Consider the following 18,228-nt stretch of genomic DNA (forward strand, 5'->3'; position numbering starts at 1 on the left):
AGGGGAGTAATTAAAATGTCTCATTGCTGGGATGGCGGGAGATCAGCTTCAAGTTAAGCAGTGCGACTGGAGGTGCCATTACTTGCCATGACATCCGATTGGTGTGCAAGTGAAGAACTGAAGAGATGAAGAAGGGCAAACCGGAGACACGGTGTCTATAAATAATAAACCAAGACATCGTTCGCGCAGTTTGATGAAAACCGACCAGATTCACGGAATTCCGATAATTCCGTCGAAGAGGGGCCTGGGATACACACAAAGTAGTAAGAAGACCAACGTCGAAAGGGCTCCATTCTGATCAGCGTCCTCAAATGTACCCATGCGCAGTCTAGGGCGAGGCTGGTAAACCCGGTCGGAGATTCCACACACCATGAAGTAGGCTGTAGTGGAAATCTGTACACAGTAGAGAATTTTCAGATGACCATTGAGACGAACAATCATGATAGGGAAAATTACCATTGTCTTCAGACATCATAATTGGTACACAGGAGATAATAGTGGCGATTGTTGTTGTTGTTGTGCTCGATTGTACTCCGTAGCAGGGGTGAGGCAGGTACCTGACGAGGGCCCGGCGCAGGACTTACAGCATCCATAGGTAAACAGCAACCCCCATAGGCCTAGTAATCACTTCATGGATCATATCCAGGAGTTGCTTAGTAGTTTCCATGTAGATGAAACATGAACCCAAAGTCCATCTGATTGGAGACCGACCCATCTGCCCGGTTACAATTGAAAATTTACAAAGTCGGGGAGGGCATGTTTACCATACGGAGCTGACAAACACTGGAAAGTTACACCTTTTGGCACTCCCCGTATTGTGCCTGTATTACACAGCCGTCCGTCTGCTCCCCCCGGGGGCCCTCCAGGAGGGATTATCGGCTGGGCTGGCTCTCCAAGAAACTGACGCTGTCCTTAAGCCTCTTTCTTACTCTTGCCTCTGGAGGACCGGTTCCTTTTTTGCATGAGTTTCTTGGTTTCTTTCTTCTCGTTTGCTTTGCCCTCGACATTCCTTCGTTAATGGCACACGAATGCATAATCCTCAGTAACCCTCGATCTTTTCCCCCTCCGCTCGTTTCACCTTCCTGACTGCCTTGTGTTTGGGTGTCCCTTGGTGTTAATTGACGCTTCATTCCTTCTCGTTCACGTTTGACCTACTTAAGCGCCTACCAGCATAAATTGCGAACGCCTACTCACCAGTCCCTGTACATACGGCCTTCGATTTCCTACTGCACTCAAAACAAAACCCGCGACGGAAATAACAAGTCGATCTCGCGAGCTGGCTGCGCTGCCGGAGTCCAGCTCGTCGCTGCGGATGCTATCTTTTCAACGGTTCAATCAGCACATCGCTCATTTTATGCCCTTGATAGGGCTGACAGTAGCCTAAATGGCTTCAATCGACTTGGGCGCAGAGTTCAATGACAGTGGTAACGACATCCGGGAGGTTAGCAGCAACGTTTCGAAACCGACAAAGCGCCAACGATGGGCAACACAACGCAGAGCCGGCGCAGGCGGCACCCGGAAGCGCGTCTCAATAGTGGATCGCTTGCATAAGAAGAACCTAGATGCGAAGGAGGAGATGCCGAAAACAAGTACAGCCAATTCCCCTACGTCAATGAAGTCACCCACTTCTCAACAAACAACTACAAGCACGGAAAGCCCTACGGGGTCTAGCAACAGACGCATTTACTTCAATATCCCTATACCGGAGAGTGAAAGGGACGAAGACGGCCGTCCCATGGCAGCGTATCCAAGAAACAAGATCCGGACCGCAAAATATACTGCTTTGTCTTTCGTTCCGAAAAACATTTGGTTCCAGTTCCAGAACATTGCAAATATCTATTTCCTCTTCATCATTATTCTGAGTGTATGACCCTATCCTTGAGATATAGTGCAGAGTACCGGAAAAGCTCATTGAAAGATCTAGTTTTTCTCGATCTTCGGCGTCTCTGATCCCGCCCTTAACACCGTGCCTCTTATCGTCATTGTTGTGCTTACCTCGATCAAAGATGCCATCGAAGACTTTCGGCGTACAGTTCTGGACAACGAACTGAACAATTCTCCCGTATACCGCTTAATAGACTGGACCAACGTGAATTCGACCGAGGATAATGTATCTCTCTGGCGCCAGTTCAAAAAAGCGTGTACTAGGGCGACGGTCCAGACCTACAGGGCGATGAAGGGCCTTGTCCAGAAGAACAAGAACTCTCAGCAACAAATCAAAGACAACCGGCGGTTGACATTTATGACGACCGTATCGCCAAGGGCTTCAATGTCTTCCCAGCAAGACGAGGACGACGCTATCCAGATGACTCCCGTTTCCACACCAGCACCAGAGGCACGCCCGGACTGGCCACTTCCAGGTGGCAATCATGACCAATATTTGCACCCCGACAAATTGGCTCGGGATAGCTTGGCTACTCCAACTCCTGCTGCTCATCCACCGAAAGGCGGCAGTATAGTGGATATGTCAAAGCAGACGCTGGGTAATGCTCGTTTCAAGCGTGACTTTTGGAAAAATATCCAAGTTGGAGACTTTGTTCGTTTGTACAATGGGGATCAAATCCCCGCTGATATCGTTCTGCTCTCGACTTCCGACCCGGACGGCGCGTGCTACGTGGAAACGAAGAGTTTGGATGGTGAAACGAACCTGAAGGTCAGGCAAGCTTTAAATTGTGGGCGTCAAGTTCGACATGCTAGAGATTGCGAAAAATGTGAGTTCGTGATTGATAGCGAGGCTCCTCATCCGAACCTGTATGCCTACAATGGTGCTTTGCGCTGGGAACAGCGCGATCCAACCTACTCAGACACCCCTCGAAAGGAGATGGTTGAGCCGATAACAATCAACAACGTGCTCCTCCGCGGTTGCTTCCTTCGCAATACAGAATGGGCCCTCGGAGTCGTTATCTTTACCGGAGAAGAAACCAAGGTCATGCTGAACTCTGGTGAAACTCCTTCCAAAAAGCCTCGGCTCGCCAAGGATCTTAATTGGAACGTCATATATAACTTCATCATTCTATTCATAATGTGCCTTATCTGTGGCATTGGCAACGGGATCGCCTGGGGTGATCCTGATGCATCGCTTGACTACTTCGATTTTGGGTCATACGGAAGTACACCTGCTGTTACCGGTCTCATTACCTTCTGGGTCGCAGTCATCTTATTCCAAAACTTGGTGCCTATTTCGCTATATATTTCACTCGAAATTGTCCGAACCATTCAAGCTGTGTTTATTCACAGTGATGTGTTTATGTATTATGACAAGCTGGGAATGTCATGTGTACCCAAGTCTTGGAATATTTCCGATGACGTCGGTCAAATCGAATACATCTTCTCAGACAAGACTGGAACGCTGACTCAGAATGTCATGGATTTCAAAAAGTGTACCATCAATGGAGTCTCATATGGCGAAGCATTCACGGAAGCGCAGATTGGCATTGTTCGACGAGAAGGAGGCGACGCTGATGCTGTAGCCGCGAGTGCCCGCGAAAAGCTGGCTGCCGACACAGTCATGATGGTTGATATGCTTCGCAAAATGTATGACAACCCTTATATGCGCGAGGAAAACTTGACTTTTATAGCGCCAAGCTACGTCGCGGACTTGGGCGGCCAAGCTGGTGAGGAGCAACGGAAAGCAACAGAGCACTTCATGCTAGCCCTTGCGGTGTGCCATACTGTCATTACCGAGCATACTCCTGGAGATCCCCCGCAAATCGAGTTTCAAGCGCAATCCCCAGATGAGGCTGCTCTTGTCAGCACAGCAAGAGACTGTGGGTTTACTCTTCTTGGCCGATCAAACGATGATCTTATTGTCAACGTCCTCGGCGAGGAGAGGACATATACGGTTCTCAATACCCTGGAATTCAACTCAACGAGAAAACGAATGAGCGCAATCCTCCGCATGCCTGATGGTAGTATACGGCTCTTCTGTAAGGGTGCGGATAGTATCATCTATTCGCGTCTGGCCCCAGGCAAGCAGCAAGAGCTTCGAAAGACAACTGCAGAGCACTTGGAAATATTTGCAAACGAAGGTCTGCGAACTTTGTGTATTGCATATCGAGATCTCAATGAAGACGAATACCGAGCGTGGAGCAAGGAACATGATGCGGCTGCTGCTGCGCTCACTGACCGCGAAGAGAAGCTCGAGCAGGTAGCAAGCGAGATAGAGCAAAACCTCATGCTTATAGGCGGTACAGCGATTGAGGACAGATTGCAAGATGGGGTTCCGGACACCATTTCATTGCTAGCAGATGCAGGAATCAAGCTATGGGTTCTCACTGGCGACAAGGTCGAGACTGCGATCAACATTGGCTACTCATGCAACCTTCTCAGCAATGATATGGAGCTGATAGTGTTCAATGTTCCTGGAGACCAGCTAGAGCGCGCATCACAGGAACTGGACAACCAGCTGCAGCGGTTCGGACTGATTGGTTCAGATGCAGAACTTCTTGCCGCTCGTCACGATCATAGGCCGCCACCGCCAACACATGCCGTTGTTATTGACGGTGATACGCTCAAGTTGATGCTCGGCGATGAGCTGAAGCAGAGGTTTCTCCTACTATGCAAGCAGTGTAAATCAGTTTTATGTTGTCGCGTCAGCCCTGCTCAGAAGGCGGCTGTCGTGCGGCTGGTCAAGAATGGTCTCAACATTATGGCTCTTTCGATTGGTGATGGCGCCAATGATGTCGCCATGATTCAGGAGGCTGATATCGGTGTCGGTATACTTGGTGAAGAAGGTGGCCAGGCGGCCATGTCCTCTGACTATGCCATCGGCCAGTTTCGATTCTTGCAGCGCCTTATTCTGGTCCATGGAAGGTATTCCTACCGACGGATGGCAGAAACAACCGCAAACTTTTTCTATAAGGTACAGTATCCTGCACTAAGCCCCCATCTACAGCGAGCTGACCTACCCCTAGAATCTGGTTTGGACGATTGCTCTGTTTTGGTACTCATTCTTCAATAATTTCGACGGCTCGTACCTTTTCGACTACACATACATTGTTCTAGTCAATGTCGCCTTCACGTCATTGCCCGTTATCTTGATGGGCATATTTGACCAAGATGTTGACGACAAAGTCTCATTAGCCGTTCCCCAGTTGTACATGAGAGGCATTGAGCAGAAGGAATGGTCACAACTAAAGTTCTGGTATGGCGTGATCTGCTACTTAGTGAGACAATCACTAACGGAAATAGGCTTTATATGCTCGATGGCTTTTATCAGTCCATCATTTGCTTCTTCATGCCTTATCTTTTGTACAGCCCGTCAACTTTTGTGCACTCTAATGGCAAGGACGTCAGTGACCGGACGCGAATGGGTGTCCTCGTGGGCACCAGTGCTGTTATTGCCAGCAACACCTACATATTGATGAACTGCTACCGCTGGGATTGGTTAACGGTCTTAATTAATGTCGTCAGCTCCCTTCTTATCTTCCTTTGGACCGGCATCTACTCCTCATTGGAAGCATCAACAACCTTTTACAACGCAGGGGCCCAAGTGTACAGTGCCCTGTCATATTGGGTTGTGCTTTTGTTGACGGTTACGATATGCCTCCTGCCGCGCTTCACTGTGAAAGCGTTTCAAAAGGTTTTCTTCCCTCTCGACGTGGATATCATTCGTGAGCAGGTCTCTCAGGGTAAATTCAAGTTCCTGGACCAGTATGAAGGAACAGTTCCTCCGAGGGCGGCAGCGGCAGCAGCAGCAGGATCTACCGCCTTTAGTGATGAGTCGTCGACATCTTCCGACTTCGTGAAGCCTATTCAACCCAGCTTGAAACAAGATCCCTTTTCGGATGAACAGCAGATATACTCTCCCTCCATCGTTCCCACCATTCACACTCACCGGCCACGCGGAAGCAACGGGACAAATTATGCGTCAAGCCTTGACACGACTCGACTGCCTCATGCACAGCCAGTTGATTATATTCATCAATCATCTGAACGAACACGACATTCATTCGAGAGAGTACAACATGGCTTCGGTGTGCCTCACGATTATTCAGCAGGAGAGCTGACAAGAGAGTCATCTTTTGCTGGTGCCCAAGAACCGCATAGCCCTCTCCATGGTGCACACGACCCTCCGTTCCACGCCATATAACCCCGTCTCCTATCTTGCAGCGTACATAGCTCTATATCTTCCGCGCCTCTCATTTTCAAACACTCTTCTTTCAATGTTTCCCTTGACGAAAACCCTGTCTCCTTTTCTGTCCATGCAATCAATCTGTTACCCATTTCTGTTTGACGAGCAAATTCCCATATTCCCCGATAGAAGGCGTTCGGTTCAGAATCGGTTGGAGGTCCGGCGCAAGTGTGATTTTATCTCCTGTTATAACTCTTTTGCATTGCTTTCATCAGCGCCTGGGGTCACCCCCAGTTCTTTCGTTCTACCGACACTGAAGGCCCTATGCGATGACAAAAGGCCTGAAAGTCTTCACACAAACCCTTTCCTTTTAATTCCTGTACAAAGCTTTTCTACCAAATGCGCATTCACTCAAGGAACCTTTCTTCTTTAACCCTTCTGTTCAATTGATTTCAAGCATCTCCGCATATGTTTCTTGGATTGGTACTAGTACTTCGGGGCCGGCACGTGGAAACGAATCATATGCGGGGTGGAGGTTATGGGACTTATGTATTCTACCGAAGAGCTCAATGAGTACTGCTGATGCGGGTATCACTTCCGTAAGACTCCTTTGTATCCATCTTAAATATGGTGAATCGGTGTAGATTCACCACCACTCCTGGAACTGGTCTGTACTTTCCCATTTGGGTAAAGAAGCGGAAGGCGAATCTTGCCTCTAGGCGCGTCAAGGCGCGTAAAGTGGCTGACCACCCCGGCTTCACCGCCTTTAATATCCTCCAATCACGACGACTGCAAGGACCGCGCCGGTTTACTCCGTCCTTCATTCACTTCTCCAAATCGACTTTCTCTACTTGCGAATCTTATTCCCTTTCCTCGCTTCTTCTTTTCCCCTAGCTGACTCGGGGGTTGCAATTCTTGACTCACGGCGTGGACCAGATTAGACCTCTCATTCCGGTCATTGCCATCACCTCCAGCTCTATACACTTCATCGCCGGTTTGTGCTGAGCACATTCCGACTCTCTAATTTCCCCTCAGGTGCTCAGTTGCAACGGGTAGCCATGGTTATATAGTAGGCTACCCTGGGATGCTTCTTTCTTTGCGTTGTCGCTAGAGAAAGCTCGATTTTGGCCTGTTTCTAGAGGAATGCGCTGTTTCCCTGACATAGCTGAAATACTGAAGAGACAGCCATGGAATTCATGGATATTATTGGGTGGGTATAGACCTCATATTAGTATTGCTTTCTACTGACGCGTAATAACTCTTATACAACAGAGAGCTACAATCGCTCCCCGATAGTATTCATATTCTCTGCCCCCGAAAACATGATGACGACCATGCGCGATACGATGATGTGAACCAAGTGGATGAAACTGGGAAGTCTGTTGCGGATTTGGTGTCGGAGGCCAACAGCCGCAAGGAGAAGTTCTTGTCATGCATGAGGATATTGGCGTATAATCAAGAGGGGGTGGAGGAAGTACAGACGTGGATATGGAGAAAATTGGACGACTCACTTGAGAAGTGCGACCTCTGCATCAAGCAATACTATACAGGAAAGATATGGCTCATGGAACATCTCAAGGAAAGTTATGATGATGAGGATATTGACAAGTTTTCTCGATTGCTTGACGAATGGGACATCAAGCGTATTACAAGAAATCTCACAACGGCGACAGCAAAGCTCAAAGAAGTCCCGCCCCAAGAGATCGGGCTCCATGTGCTGGATCGAGCTTCTCTACTCTCAATATTTGAGACTTTGAGTTGTGACGCTATGCTCCGTAATGACAGCCTTCTGCAGGAGTACTTTGATGTACCGTTCAAATTAATACAGACGAAACGCAGTCTGAAAGTGTCTGACTACATCCCCGCCGTCACACGATTTCTTTTTGACCCCAACCAAAACCGCAGCTTCTGGGCCATCCATTCTTGGATGCGTTATGCTCGTCCCCCGACGACAATGGAATTTGACTGGGCAGTCAAGGAAGGGGTTCTTGATGCGCTAAGGACGGCTTCCCAGCAGCCGACGCAATTAGCTGTAATCCAACGACTGTGGCGTGGTATGCAGCTTGTCGTAAGAAGATTGGACAAGGACCAGATTACCCATCATTTACGGGCGCTGGAAATTGATCCCTGCCGCCTCTCTGTGGACCACCTTGGTATCCAATCTCCCGGGCTACGCTTCCTCCTGAACACCATACAGATATTCCTGGAAAAGGCACCGGGTGACTTCTGGGATGCAATGCAAACAATATCGCCTCAGGCCTTGATTGAGCTAGTCTTCTATAACCCTCAGTTGGATGCTTTCTTGATGCAAGCTACTGAGGGTGAGCCGTACGAGAAATCTGCAATGAAGGACATGTTGTCATGGATTAGTCCATTCATGTCGTCACTGAAAGGTGCTCATCAACCTTCGGCCTGCAGATCCCTTGTCTACCAGCTTCTTGACCGATTGCAAGATGTGCGATTCCCGAATCTCGCCCGTTACCATTGTTTTCATACCGGACTAGCGATATTGCTCCATACACTTCGCAGTTTCACCGACCACGAGTCGTCAAGGGGATCTGTGGAGCGTATTGTGTTGTCAGAGACCCTGGGCGTCGTAAGCGCTAATATTGAAACCATCCTGAAGCCTCCTCAGTTTGCGGTCGAGCAGGGTCGTCAGCGAGAAATAGCCTCTCTCTGTATGGATGTCATTCGCAACACGCTTGCTCTCGAGTGTCAATCGCTCAAGAGTGATTACGAAGTCATCCTCCGACACAATACACTACAGCATGGTGTGAGCACATATTCGGCTACTATATGGGATGCAGTCGTCAAACATTTGCATGAAGACAATCTGGCCCTGTCAACGTCGGCATTGCTTGGAATTCTGCCGCTGGTCGGTCTCGAGAAGTTTCCCACGAAAGGAGAATCTAGCCCGGAGAAGACACATTTCAATGTTATCTACGGGCATCTCACTCATCTCTCCTGCCAAATTATAGAGCGCCTTGCAGATTTTAGGCCCGAGCATCTTGATGAACTTTTCAAGAGTCAAGATACAAGTAGTGCTCTGATTTCTGCTCTTTTCGCGGCAGATTTGAACACTTACCAGGCTGCTGTTGATCTCATCAAGAATGTTAGCGGTCAGTCTGCTCGGCGGGATGCAATCTCCCATCTTCTGCAATCCTTCTTCATCACGACCATGTATGGGCTGAGTTGGTCTTTCCGACGTATCTCGAACATGAAGACTTTTGCCTCTGCCCCGAGGATGTTACACACAGGGACGGACATTGTTGATATCCTCTGCGATAGTCAAACTGGCATGCTGAGAACACGGAAACTCTCTGACCGCAGGGAAGTATTGTCACTGCAGAAACTCTGGGAGTATCTCTGGCAAGCTTTGACAACAATCTTCGACGAGACAGAGACATGGCACTTGAGAGGAAACGACAAGGCCGTGATGTTAGAGTTTTGTCGAGATACCATCCAATTTGCAGATCTTCTTTTCGGGCAGTATGGTGTCTTCTTGAGCGCTGTCGTTGACGCAGATCCAAATCAAGAGAACTCTGCCCGTGAGAACTTCCTCAAGTCTGCAACCACAACGATGAGCGCAATGGTCAAATGGCTTCGGCTGAAAGATGAATATTTAGCGACAACCTTGGTTGGGCTTGTGTCTAAGATTCTGCGACGCTTAGGGGAACTAAGCGTAACCACCGTGAAACAGGATGCATTGAGCTTCATCGAGGGCGTGGCAGTTAATGGTTCTATTAAGACTATATTGACACTGCGCGAAAAGGCGGAGCTTGTACGAGCTCTTGAAGCCTACTACAAGAAGCCTGTTGTTACTGCTTCCACCGCCAGCCTCAAGAAGCAAAGCACGATCACGGCTTTCGCTAAACCAGCCGAGCTTTCAGCCACCCCAAGCCCGTCTAGGTCCGCTGATGACTATGACGATAACGTCCCAGATGATGTCTTGCTTCAGCTGTCGAAGTCTGTCGAGCTCAATAAGGAAAGGGTAGCTACAGAAGCCAAGAAAAAGGCAGAAAGAGCTGCTAAGGCCCTTCCAGCAATCCCCAAACCATCCCCAGCGCCCTTAAGACCGGCCGTGACTGTCCAAGCTTTCCGTGAGAAGCGGGAAAGAGAACGAGAAGCCAAGAAGAAGCGTGATATGGCTGAGCTAGCGCGCCTAAAGAAGGGCCTTCCCGCGCTAGGTGTGGCTGAGCAGACCGCTGAACAGGGCTCTGGGCTTGCTGGAATTGGAGTCAAGGGCAAGGACCACACCCCTGCTGAGAGTATGATGGTCTCATCTGGATCGGAATCGGAATCGGAAAGCGAAGATGAGATTGATAAAGAGCTTTTCGGGGCCAAAGCCAGGAAGCCTGATGCGGTTAAGGCATACGAGGAAAGCAAGCGGATGTCATTGAAGCAACAAGGGCCAGTCAAGAAGATCAAGCAAGTGCGGTCTGCAAAAGATATGCGTGCACGACTCGCCCCCGATCTCTCCTCTTTGCACCGCACAATACTTGCCTGGGACTTCTTCGCGAATGGCGATCTTCCGCCAAACTCCGGACGTACGGATTACAGCCTAGTTTCTAACGCTTTCAGAGACCCTGTTGAGTATCAAAGAACATTCGAGCCGCTCCTTATCCTGGAGGCATGGCAAGGATTCCAGTCCTCAAAGGAAGAGGGTACATTTAAGCCTTTTGAAGTGAAAGTTGCCACGCGGTTGTCTGTGGATTCGTTCGTCGAAGTCAGTACGGCTATACCAGCTATGGAGGCCAAGGACTTTGGGCTTGGTGAAGCCGACATTGTCCTGCTGTCGAAAGCAAGCTCACCGACCGGCGATTCATCAGCTCCTCATTGCTTAGCCAGGGTCTCTGGCATCAACAGAAAGAAGGGAATGGTCGAGATTTCCTATAGAGTCAACCCCGGTAATCCTTTCATCAATTCTCTTGGTCCGGGAGCCATAATCTGGGGCGCAAAGATTACGTCCCTAACCCCACTGGAACGTGAATATGGTGCACTCATGGCTTTGCAGTATTATGACCTCTGTGAAGAGATTGTAAGAGCGAAGCCGTCACCGATCCTGAATTACTCAGATGCCAGTCTGAAGCCCATTGCAGAGAATTATACAGTCAATTCTGCACAAGCCAAAGCAATCAAGTCTGCGCTTGATAATGATGCTTTCACTCTAATACAGGGACCTCCAGGATCTGGAAAGACCAAGACAATTGTGGCACTCGTGGGTGCCTTATTGAGTAATGTCCTTGGTAACCAAGGTGTTGCTATTTCACGGCCCATGGGAAATGCCAAGCCCGCTGGTGGAAGGACGACTACATCGAAGAAACTCTTGGTTTGCGCTCCCAGTAATGCCGCTGTTGACGAGTTGGTCATGAGATTCAAGGAGGGAGTGAAGACTATACATGGTCGTCAGGAGAAGCTCTCCGTTATCCGCTTAGGAAGAAGCGATGCTATCAACACTAATGTACTTGACGTCACCCTAGATGAGTTGGTCAACGCTAGGTTGAACCAGACAGCACGCAAAGATCCAGGGGAGCGCGATCTACAGAAAATCTACATGGAGCACAAAGCTGCAGATACCGCTTTCAAGGAGACTCGGGCTCGGATGGATCAGTGCCGAGCACAAGGGTTGCCCGTTCCTGCGGAGTTGGAGCGAGAATTTGACCTGCTAAAGAAGAAGAAGACACAACTGAGTCAGGAGATTGATAGCGCCAGAGACAAGAACCACTCGGCAGCCCGAGACGCTGAACTAACTAGGCGACGCATTCAGCAGGAGATCATCGATGGCGCTCATGTTATATGTGCGACGCTGAGCGGAAGTGGCCACGAAATGTTCCAAAACCTCAGCATCGAGTTCGAAACCGTTGTTATTGATGAAGCGGCACAGTCGATTGAATTGAGTGCGTTGATCCCGTTGAAGTATGGTTGTTCTAAATGTATTCTCGTCGGTGATCCCAAGCAATTACCGCCAACTGTCTTGTCAAAGGTCGCTTCGAAGTTCCAATACGAGCAAAGTCTGTTCGTCAGAATGCAAGCCAACCACCCGAGGGATGTGCATTTGCTGGATATCCAATACCGCATGCATCCAGAAATTAGTGCATTCCCTAGTTCTGCGTTCTACGATGGCCGACTACAAGATGGTCCTAATATGGCTCAACTTCGCGTTCGGCCTTGGCATCAAAGTGAACTTCTCAGCCCTTACCGATTTTTCGACGTGCAAGGTCTTCACCAGAGTGCTGCAAAGGGACACTCGTTGATCAACATAGCAGAACTTAGGGTGGCTATGCAGCTGTATGAACGATTGGTGACAGATTTCCGTGCCTTCAATTTCGATCGGAAGATCGGTATCATTACGCCATATAAGGGCCAACTGAGAGAACTCAAGACACAGTTCGCTGCCAGATATGGCAACGAGATCTTCAACAAAATCGACTTCAACACAACGGATGCTTTCCAGGGTAGAGAAAGCGAAGTTATCATCTTTTCTTGTGTGCGAGCCTCCAATAAAGGCATAGGTTTCTTGGCCGACATTCGTCGTATGAACGTCGGTCTCACACGTGCCAAGTCATCTCTTTGGGTTCTGGGAAATTCTCAGGCGCTTGTCCAAGGCGAGTTTTGGAATGGTTTAATCAAAGACGCACGCCGAAGGAATGTATATACGGATGGTGATGTACTCAAGATACTCCAGCGGCCACAGTTCACTGGGTATCAGAACGTCGACATGCTGGATGCACAGACTGAGGCTTCAGTGGTGCAGTCGAGGGCTGCATCGGCTGCACCTGTCTCACGACCTTCGTCAGCATCTGCGCGTAACTCCCCATCAGTGTCTGTTTCCGAACAAGAAACTCCTCCGGTGCCTCCCGATGGCCCATCTGGAGGCGGAAATGGCCTGGATGAGACCCGCACGTGCGGATATTGTGGAAGTTTCGCTCACATGACACATAACTGCGACAATATTGACGCAAAAGAGGCAACCAGGGGTACCTGCCACAGATGTGGGGAAACTGGGCACACACGCTTCCATTGTACTGCTCCGCGATGTGTGGAATGCGGACAGTTTGGACATGTCTCACGCGAGTGCCGATCCACTAAGACTCTACCGAAACATGAGAGATCCAAAATTGCGCGGGAGGAGTCCTATCACGTACAGAACCAGAAGCAAAGAACGGAGCGCCAACGACAAAGGCAACTCGGAGGTCATGATCCCAAGGTGCCTGTTGTCCAAGCTACGCCGAGTGATGATAGCAGTGGCCCAGTAAAGAGGAAACGTAACGACTCGCCACCGACAAACGCTTCGAAGGCCTCGCGGCCGCGGACTGATAAAGCAAACGCTCCTCCACCCGAGGCTTCCAAGGGTCCGCGACGTGGCAAGATTGATGCTAACATTCCATCCAATACAGAGGTAAGAGGTAACCTGTACACTTACTTGCGATAACAACTAACCACTTCTGTAGGGATTGGTAAGACCATCTCGGGATGGCCCAGCGTATGGTCCTCTTGACAAAGGCAAAGCTATCAACGGTCCTCAACCAGCACCGGGCCCCGCCAACGTATGTTTGGTCTCCATATGAGCATATGACACACTGTTTACTAATTTGATTTTGCCTGTAGGCACCCCCACGTTCTGGACCACCAAGACCCGGGAATGGCGCTCGACCTCCCCCGATGCGGAAAAAGAAGGAAGCCGATCCATTCATTAGGCCAAAGCGGAGATAGATAATGCGATGCCTCATGGCAGTTTGGCATATCCATCCTCGCTATGTTTTCTTTTCTCTTCTCTTCTCTTCTTTACTTTTTTCTTTTGGGAGACCTATCACACACTCCATGGGTCTAATGACCGACAGTATGACATGTTGGTCCTTTACTTGCATGCATATGAGCGAGCATGGCGGCTTTTCAGTGTCTTTACCCCATTCTGTTTGATTCTGTATATGCATTCGGGCCGTCTTACTTGGATGTCACGCTTCCATCATGTACACCTTTTCTTTTTTTTTCTTTCCTACTTAGGGATAAGGTTCGAAGGCTCGTGAGCATATGGGATTCTGGAATACTCGAAGAAGGCCAGAGTTTCAGTGGCGTTTTTGTTTGACATGGGGTTTGTTGACTTTCTGTTCTACTTTGTCTTATTTTCCTTCTGCAGAGGACAAGCGATGGCGGGAAAAGGCTGACAGAGTGTGCTTGTCCAAACATACCCTTAGACGTGAATGGCCCCCGGCTTTGGCATTTTCTTTTCTGCTTCTTACCCCTTTCAGGATAGATGAGGTCGATGTTGACGTTGGTCTTTGACAGATGGGAAGCCTATGCCCAGTGATGGGCATGGACTATTTGCTTGTCAAGGGTAGGAGCATGTATCAATGTGAGCTGACAGGCAACAGTTGCAGGTGCCCTTGACGACGACCAGGCTGATCGGAGAAAACCCGACCATCATCTGTCTGCTTCTACTCCGTACTCTGTCAGCTTCGGGAGTGCCATGTTGCATGGCTGTGGGTAGAAGATTGTGGAACATGGATTGGAATCTGATCCAATGCCCTGTCTTCAGGGGGTGTTCTTGTTCTCTCTCTTGGACCAGCATCAAGGCACCCTAGGGCGATGACGACGGATCATTCGTAAGCCGACTGGACCGATGGAGTCTTTGGTTGCGATTGCGATTCTGAATCTTTCCCTATCATGTAGACATTTACGACGGGTCCGAAGGGATCCCCGGGGACGCGGCACGCACCTGGGGACCAGTCGCATATTCAGCTGTCTGTCCGTAGATCAATTCCTTCAACTCGTCTGTCAGAGCCGAGCTTGGACGGGATGAGAAGGACCGGGGTCGTGTGAGTTGTCTAGCAGGTGGGCCATCATCAAGATCGGCTCTCATCTGGCGAGATGAACCGACATGCAGCTTTCTAAGAACTGTAGCTTACTGTGTAGCCATCTCCCGCCACCCGCCACTACTACTACTACTACTACCCCTACGACTAGTCTCAGTAGACTAAGTAGGACATGATGTGAGAGTACTAGTATCCAGAGTGGACGCGGATGCAACATGGGAAAGGCAGCAAGCAGCATGCAGGTGTCCCACCTTGCGGCTGTGCGATCGGAGAATTTTCTCTTCGGACAACACACGGACGGTGTCGTTCAGCAGGTCATCGTGAGGATCGCGAATGAAGGACCAGTGGTTCCTGGAGGACGAGCGATTGCATGAACTATCTGCTGCAAGGGAGAGCCACTAGTTTGGATCTTCTCTTCCAGTTCCCTTTTCCACTTTGGTCCTCATGCAGTTCGTTCTCCCGCGTCCGGTCTTCTTTCTTTCTTTCTTTCCCATCTGCCGGTTTTGTTTTTCCTGAAGTTCGTGCTTTCTCCAATTCTTCATGCTCTCTTTTTTTTTTCTCTTCTCCCCCCACAACACACTAGTCCTGTCTGCGTCTGCATCTACATGTACTGCTAGTCGGGGCATAGGGGAAAAACGATGGGATGTGGAGCACAGAAAGCAAACATGCCGTCCCCGAACACGAACCATTCGCTGCGCGGCCCACTTTGTTTGGCTGGAAAGGAGAGGAAGAGAAAGAAAGAAACAGAGAGATTATTAGGGGGGTGTAGTGAAAAATGCCAGGGTCACCGGATGGAAAGAAAACCTAAGCACATACATACAGAACTTGGTGGTGCTTATTCCGGCCTCGGCGGCTCTCAATTCTTTGTTTGGCAGCTCGTCTATGCCGTCGATAGTTGTGAACACTATTTCGTTCATTCATCGGGAAGTTGGTTGAGAAAGGAAAACTACTTTTAAACTTCCATTCCCTGTCCCAATTGGTTAGTTACTTTGGTTACTTGCGTGGAAAGTACTAAGTAGTAGGTAGTAGGAGTAGTGGTAGTAGTGAAGCCCGGAGACATTGATTGATCGATTGATCGATTGATTGCTTTTCCATTGATTGAATCCCCGAGCTTAGCTTAGCCAGCTAGCCAGCTAGCTAGCTAGTCTAGTAGTTATCTCACTAGGTATAGTTACCTACCTATCTACCGAACTACCTACCATTGTTATTTCTGGACAGGAAGGGGAGAAGTCGAGAAGGTTCAGTTTTGTGGTGGTGATTTACACCGTTACTTTCGATTTATTGATCAGTGGTGGCCTCACTGCCCGACGGTACTAATAAGCAATCTCAGGAATCTCTCCGGGGGGTGGCATTTCCCTCGTAATGATCGACCCAAATTGCTGGGATTGACCGGCAAGGGCGTTCATGTTGTCCTACGCGAACTTGTTCGTATAATCTGAGGAAATGTGAAGTTGATCGATGATGGAGGAAGTGACGATCACAAGAGCGTTGGTGGAGACTGATGAATATTTCGTTTATTTTATTTTGTGTTATTTCTATCATTAGTTTGAGGGGGGAGGAAGGGAAATTGGGAGGATCCAGAATACTACCCATTCCAAGCCATGTTCCCGATGTGATGTGTAACCCTTTTAATTAACTACGGAGTACTATACTAGTATATAGATCCCGAAGAAATTTTTAGTTTAGAAACGGGATGGACACATAGTACTAGGAAAGTAGATAGAGAGAACAGAATAGATAGATAGATGGATTGATTGATCGTTTAGGTGTGGAATCACTACTACTAACTAATCTACAGTAGACGACTTAGTGTAGTTTGAAGGTGGCTAAAAGTTGGACTAGTACTCTCGTAGCGTGTTTTTGGTTTGTTCGGCATCAACTTTTTTTGACTTGCCAATCCCCACTTCTTTGGCTAATCTTGTCTGTGCATCTGTCACATTTCTTCTTCCATTTGACTCCCTAAATTTGGTCCATGCCTTACGGTTGCCGATGATCCACAGATGATACCTCACATTCCTATCCCTCTTTGCTTCACTCGGGATTGTTCTCGCCAACCGTTAACTGCCTTTCGGGATAAGGACCTCCTTCTCCTGCTACTCCTTCTCTCTCCACTCCCTCCTCCCCTCTTTGCCCCCCAAGGAGGAGGTGGAGAGGTGAAAGAGAGTGAGAGAGGGCGTGAGATTGAGTGTGTGAGAGAGTGAGAGTGTGAGTGAGCTAGGGCCCTCTCTCTTCCCCCCTCCCCTCATCCTCCTCATCCTCTTCCCCCCTCCGCCAATCCCCATCACATATCCCTTACTTGTAACGGTTCGCAGGAATAAACTGGTTGGCAACCGCTGAAGATAGGAGTCGGCGACAAGTTTCAACGTCACACGAGACTGGAAGCTGAATGCCGATCCGACAGCCCGCTGGACTGGCCCTCTCTGTTGCTTTCTCGCTCTCTCCTCTTCACGCCCAGTCCGACAGCAAATCCCAGTGACTCCACATACGTACTACGAAGTAAATCCAAGAAGAAAATGAACGATTCAATTTGTTGGTCTGACAGGGATCAGCTTGTCCTGACTCAATGCAGCCCCGGTTCCATGCAGCTGGACCAACAGAAAATCCTCAAACTAACTGGCTGGCTATTCAAGTATCTAGTATCTATCCAACTGAACTACCGAGCTAAAGTAGCTAAACGCGACTAAAGCAGCTCCTCTCGAGGCTAGTGACTCGGGCTAACGAAGTGCAGCCTGGACGATCCCAGGAGCATGGATGACGAAAATCCGCGATGCGCGCGCCCTGCAATGGGCGCGGCGGACAGACGCTTGACTGACTGAACTGACTATCATCCACTTGACAGGAGGAGGAGGAGGAGCTGCTCAGCCGAGCAAATAGTCGCTCGCTGGCCTTCTTTCTTCTTGTCATTCGACGCCATCATCGGCCTCCTTCCCCCGATCGAGAGCGCCTGGCACGGACTCGATCGTTGCTCCTCTCTAACGTTTCTTTCTTTTTCTGGGTTCTATTTGGATCCTGCTCGTCATATTTTCCTCTTTAACGAAATATTCTTATTTTTATTTTTATTTTTATTTTTATTATCCAATTCCTTTCCGTTTTTCTTTATTATCATCATTCTTTTTTTAATTTCTGATTTTATTTTATTTTTATTTTATTTTCCCTTTTCCTTCCTTTTTATTCTTCTTTTTTTGTGCTTCACAGTATTATCCTGGCCGCTCAGTGCTTCTCTGCTCTGCCTTTCCCTTCCCTTTCCCTTCCATTTCACCCCCCCTCTCCCTTGGTGTTTCAACCAATAATGACTCCACCAACCTTGCTTTGCCCCCCTCTCCCCTTTCACCTGTTCTTGTA

General features: G+C 49.0%; 3 protein-coding genes across 3 annotated transcripts; all 3 read left to right on the forward strand.

Annotated features, from left to right (window-relative positions):
* The first annotated feature begins 1,257 nt into the window (after positions 1-1,257).
* On the forward strand, positions 1,258-6,303 carry BO83DRAFT_249382 (phospholipid-translocating P-type ATPase domain-containing protein). Its single transcript, XM_025527028.1, has 4 exons — positions 1,258-1,864; positions 1,925-4,861; positions 4,914-5,143; positions 5,191-6,303. Exons 1-4 carry the CDS (start codon positions 1,385-1,387, stop codon positions 6,089-6,091), a joined length of 4,548 nt encoding a protein of 1,515 aa, XP_025389439.1. The 5' UTR covers positions 1,258-1,384; the 3' UTR covers positions 6,092-6,303.
* A 595-nt stretch (positions 6,304-6,898) lies between these two features.
* BO83DRAFT_249395 (putative tRNA-splicing endonuclease) lies at positions 6,899-13,945 on the forward strand. The gene is made up of 4 exons (XM_025527029.1): positions 6,899-7,283; positions 7,346-13,472; positions 13,525-13,620; positions 13,682-13,945. Exons 1-4 carry the CDS (start codon positions 7,261-7,263, stop codon positions 13,784-13,786), a joined length of 6,351 nt encoding a protein of 2,116 aa, XP_025389440.1. The 5' UTR covers positions 6,899-7,260; the 3' UTR covers positions 13,787-13,945.
* A 1,260-nt stretch (positions 13,946-15,205) lies between these two features.
* On the forward strand, positions 15,206-15,712 carry BO83DRAFT_377619 (uncharacterized protein). The gene has a single exon (XM_025531039.1). The coding sequence runs from the start codon at positions 15,427-15,429 to the stop codon at positions 15,643-15,645; it is 219 nt and encodes a 72-aa protein (XP_025389441.1). The 5' UTR covers positions 15,206-15,426; the 3' UTR covers positions 15,646-15,712.
* The last annotated feature ends 2,516 nt before the right edge of the window (positions 15,713-18,228 follow it).

This window comes from Aspergillus eucalypticola (assembly GCF_003184535.1).
Source record: "Aspergillus eucalypticola CBS 122712 chromosome Unknown BO83scaffold_9, whole genome shotgun sequence".
Taxonomy (NCBI): Eukaryota; Fungi; Ascomycota; class Eurotiomycetes; order Eurotiales; family Aspergillaceae; genus Aspergillus; species Aspergillus eucalypticola.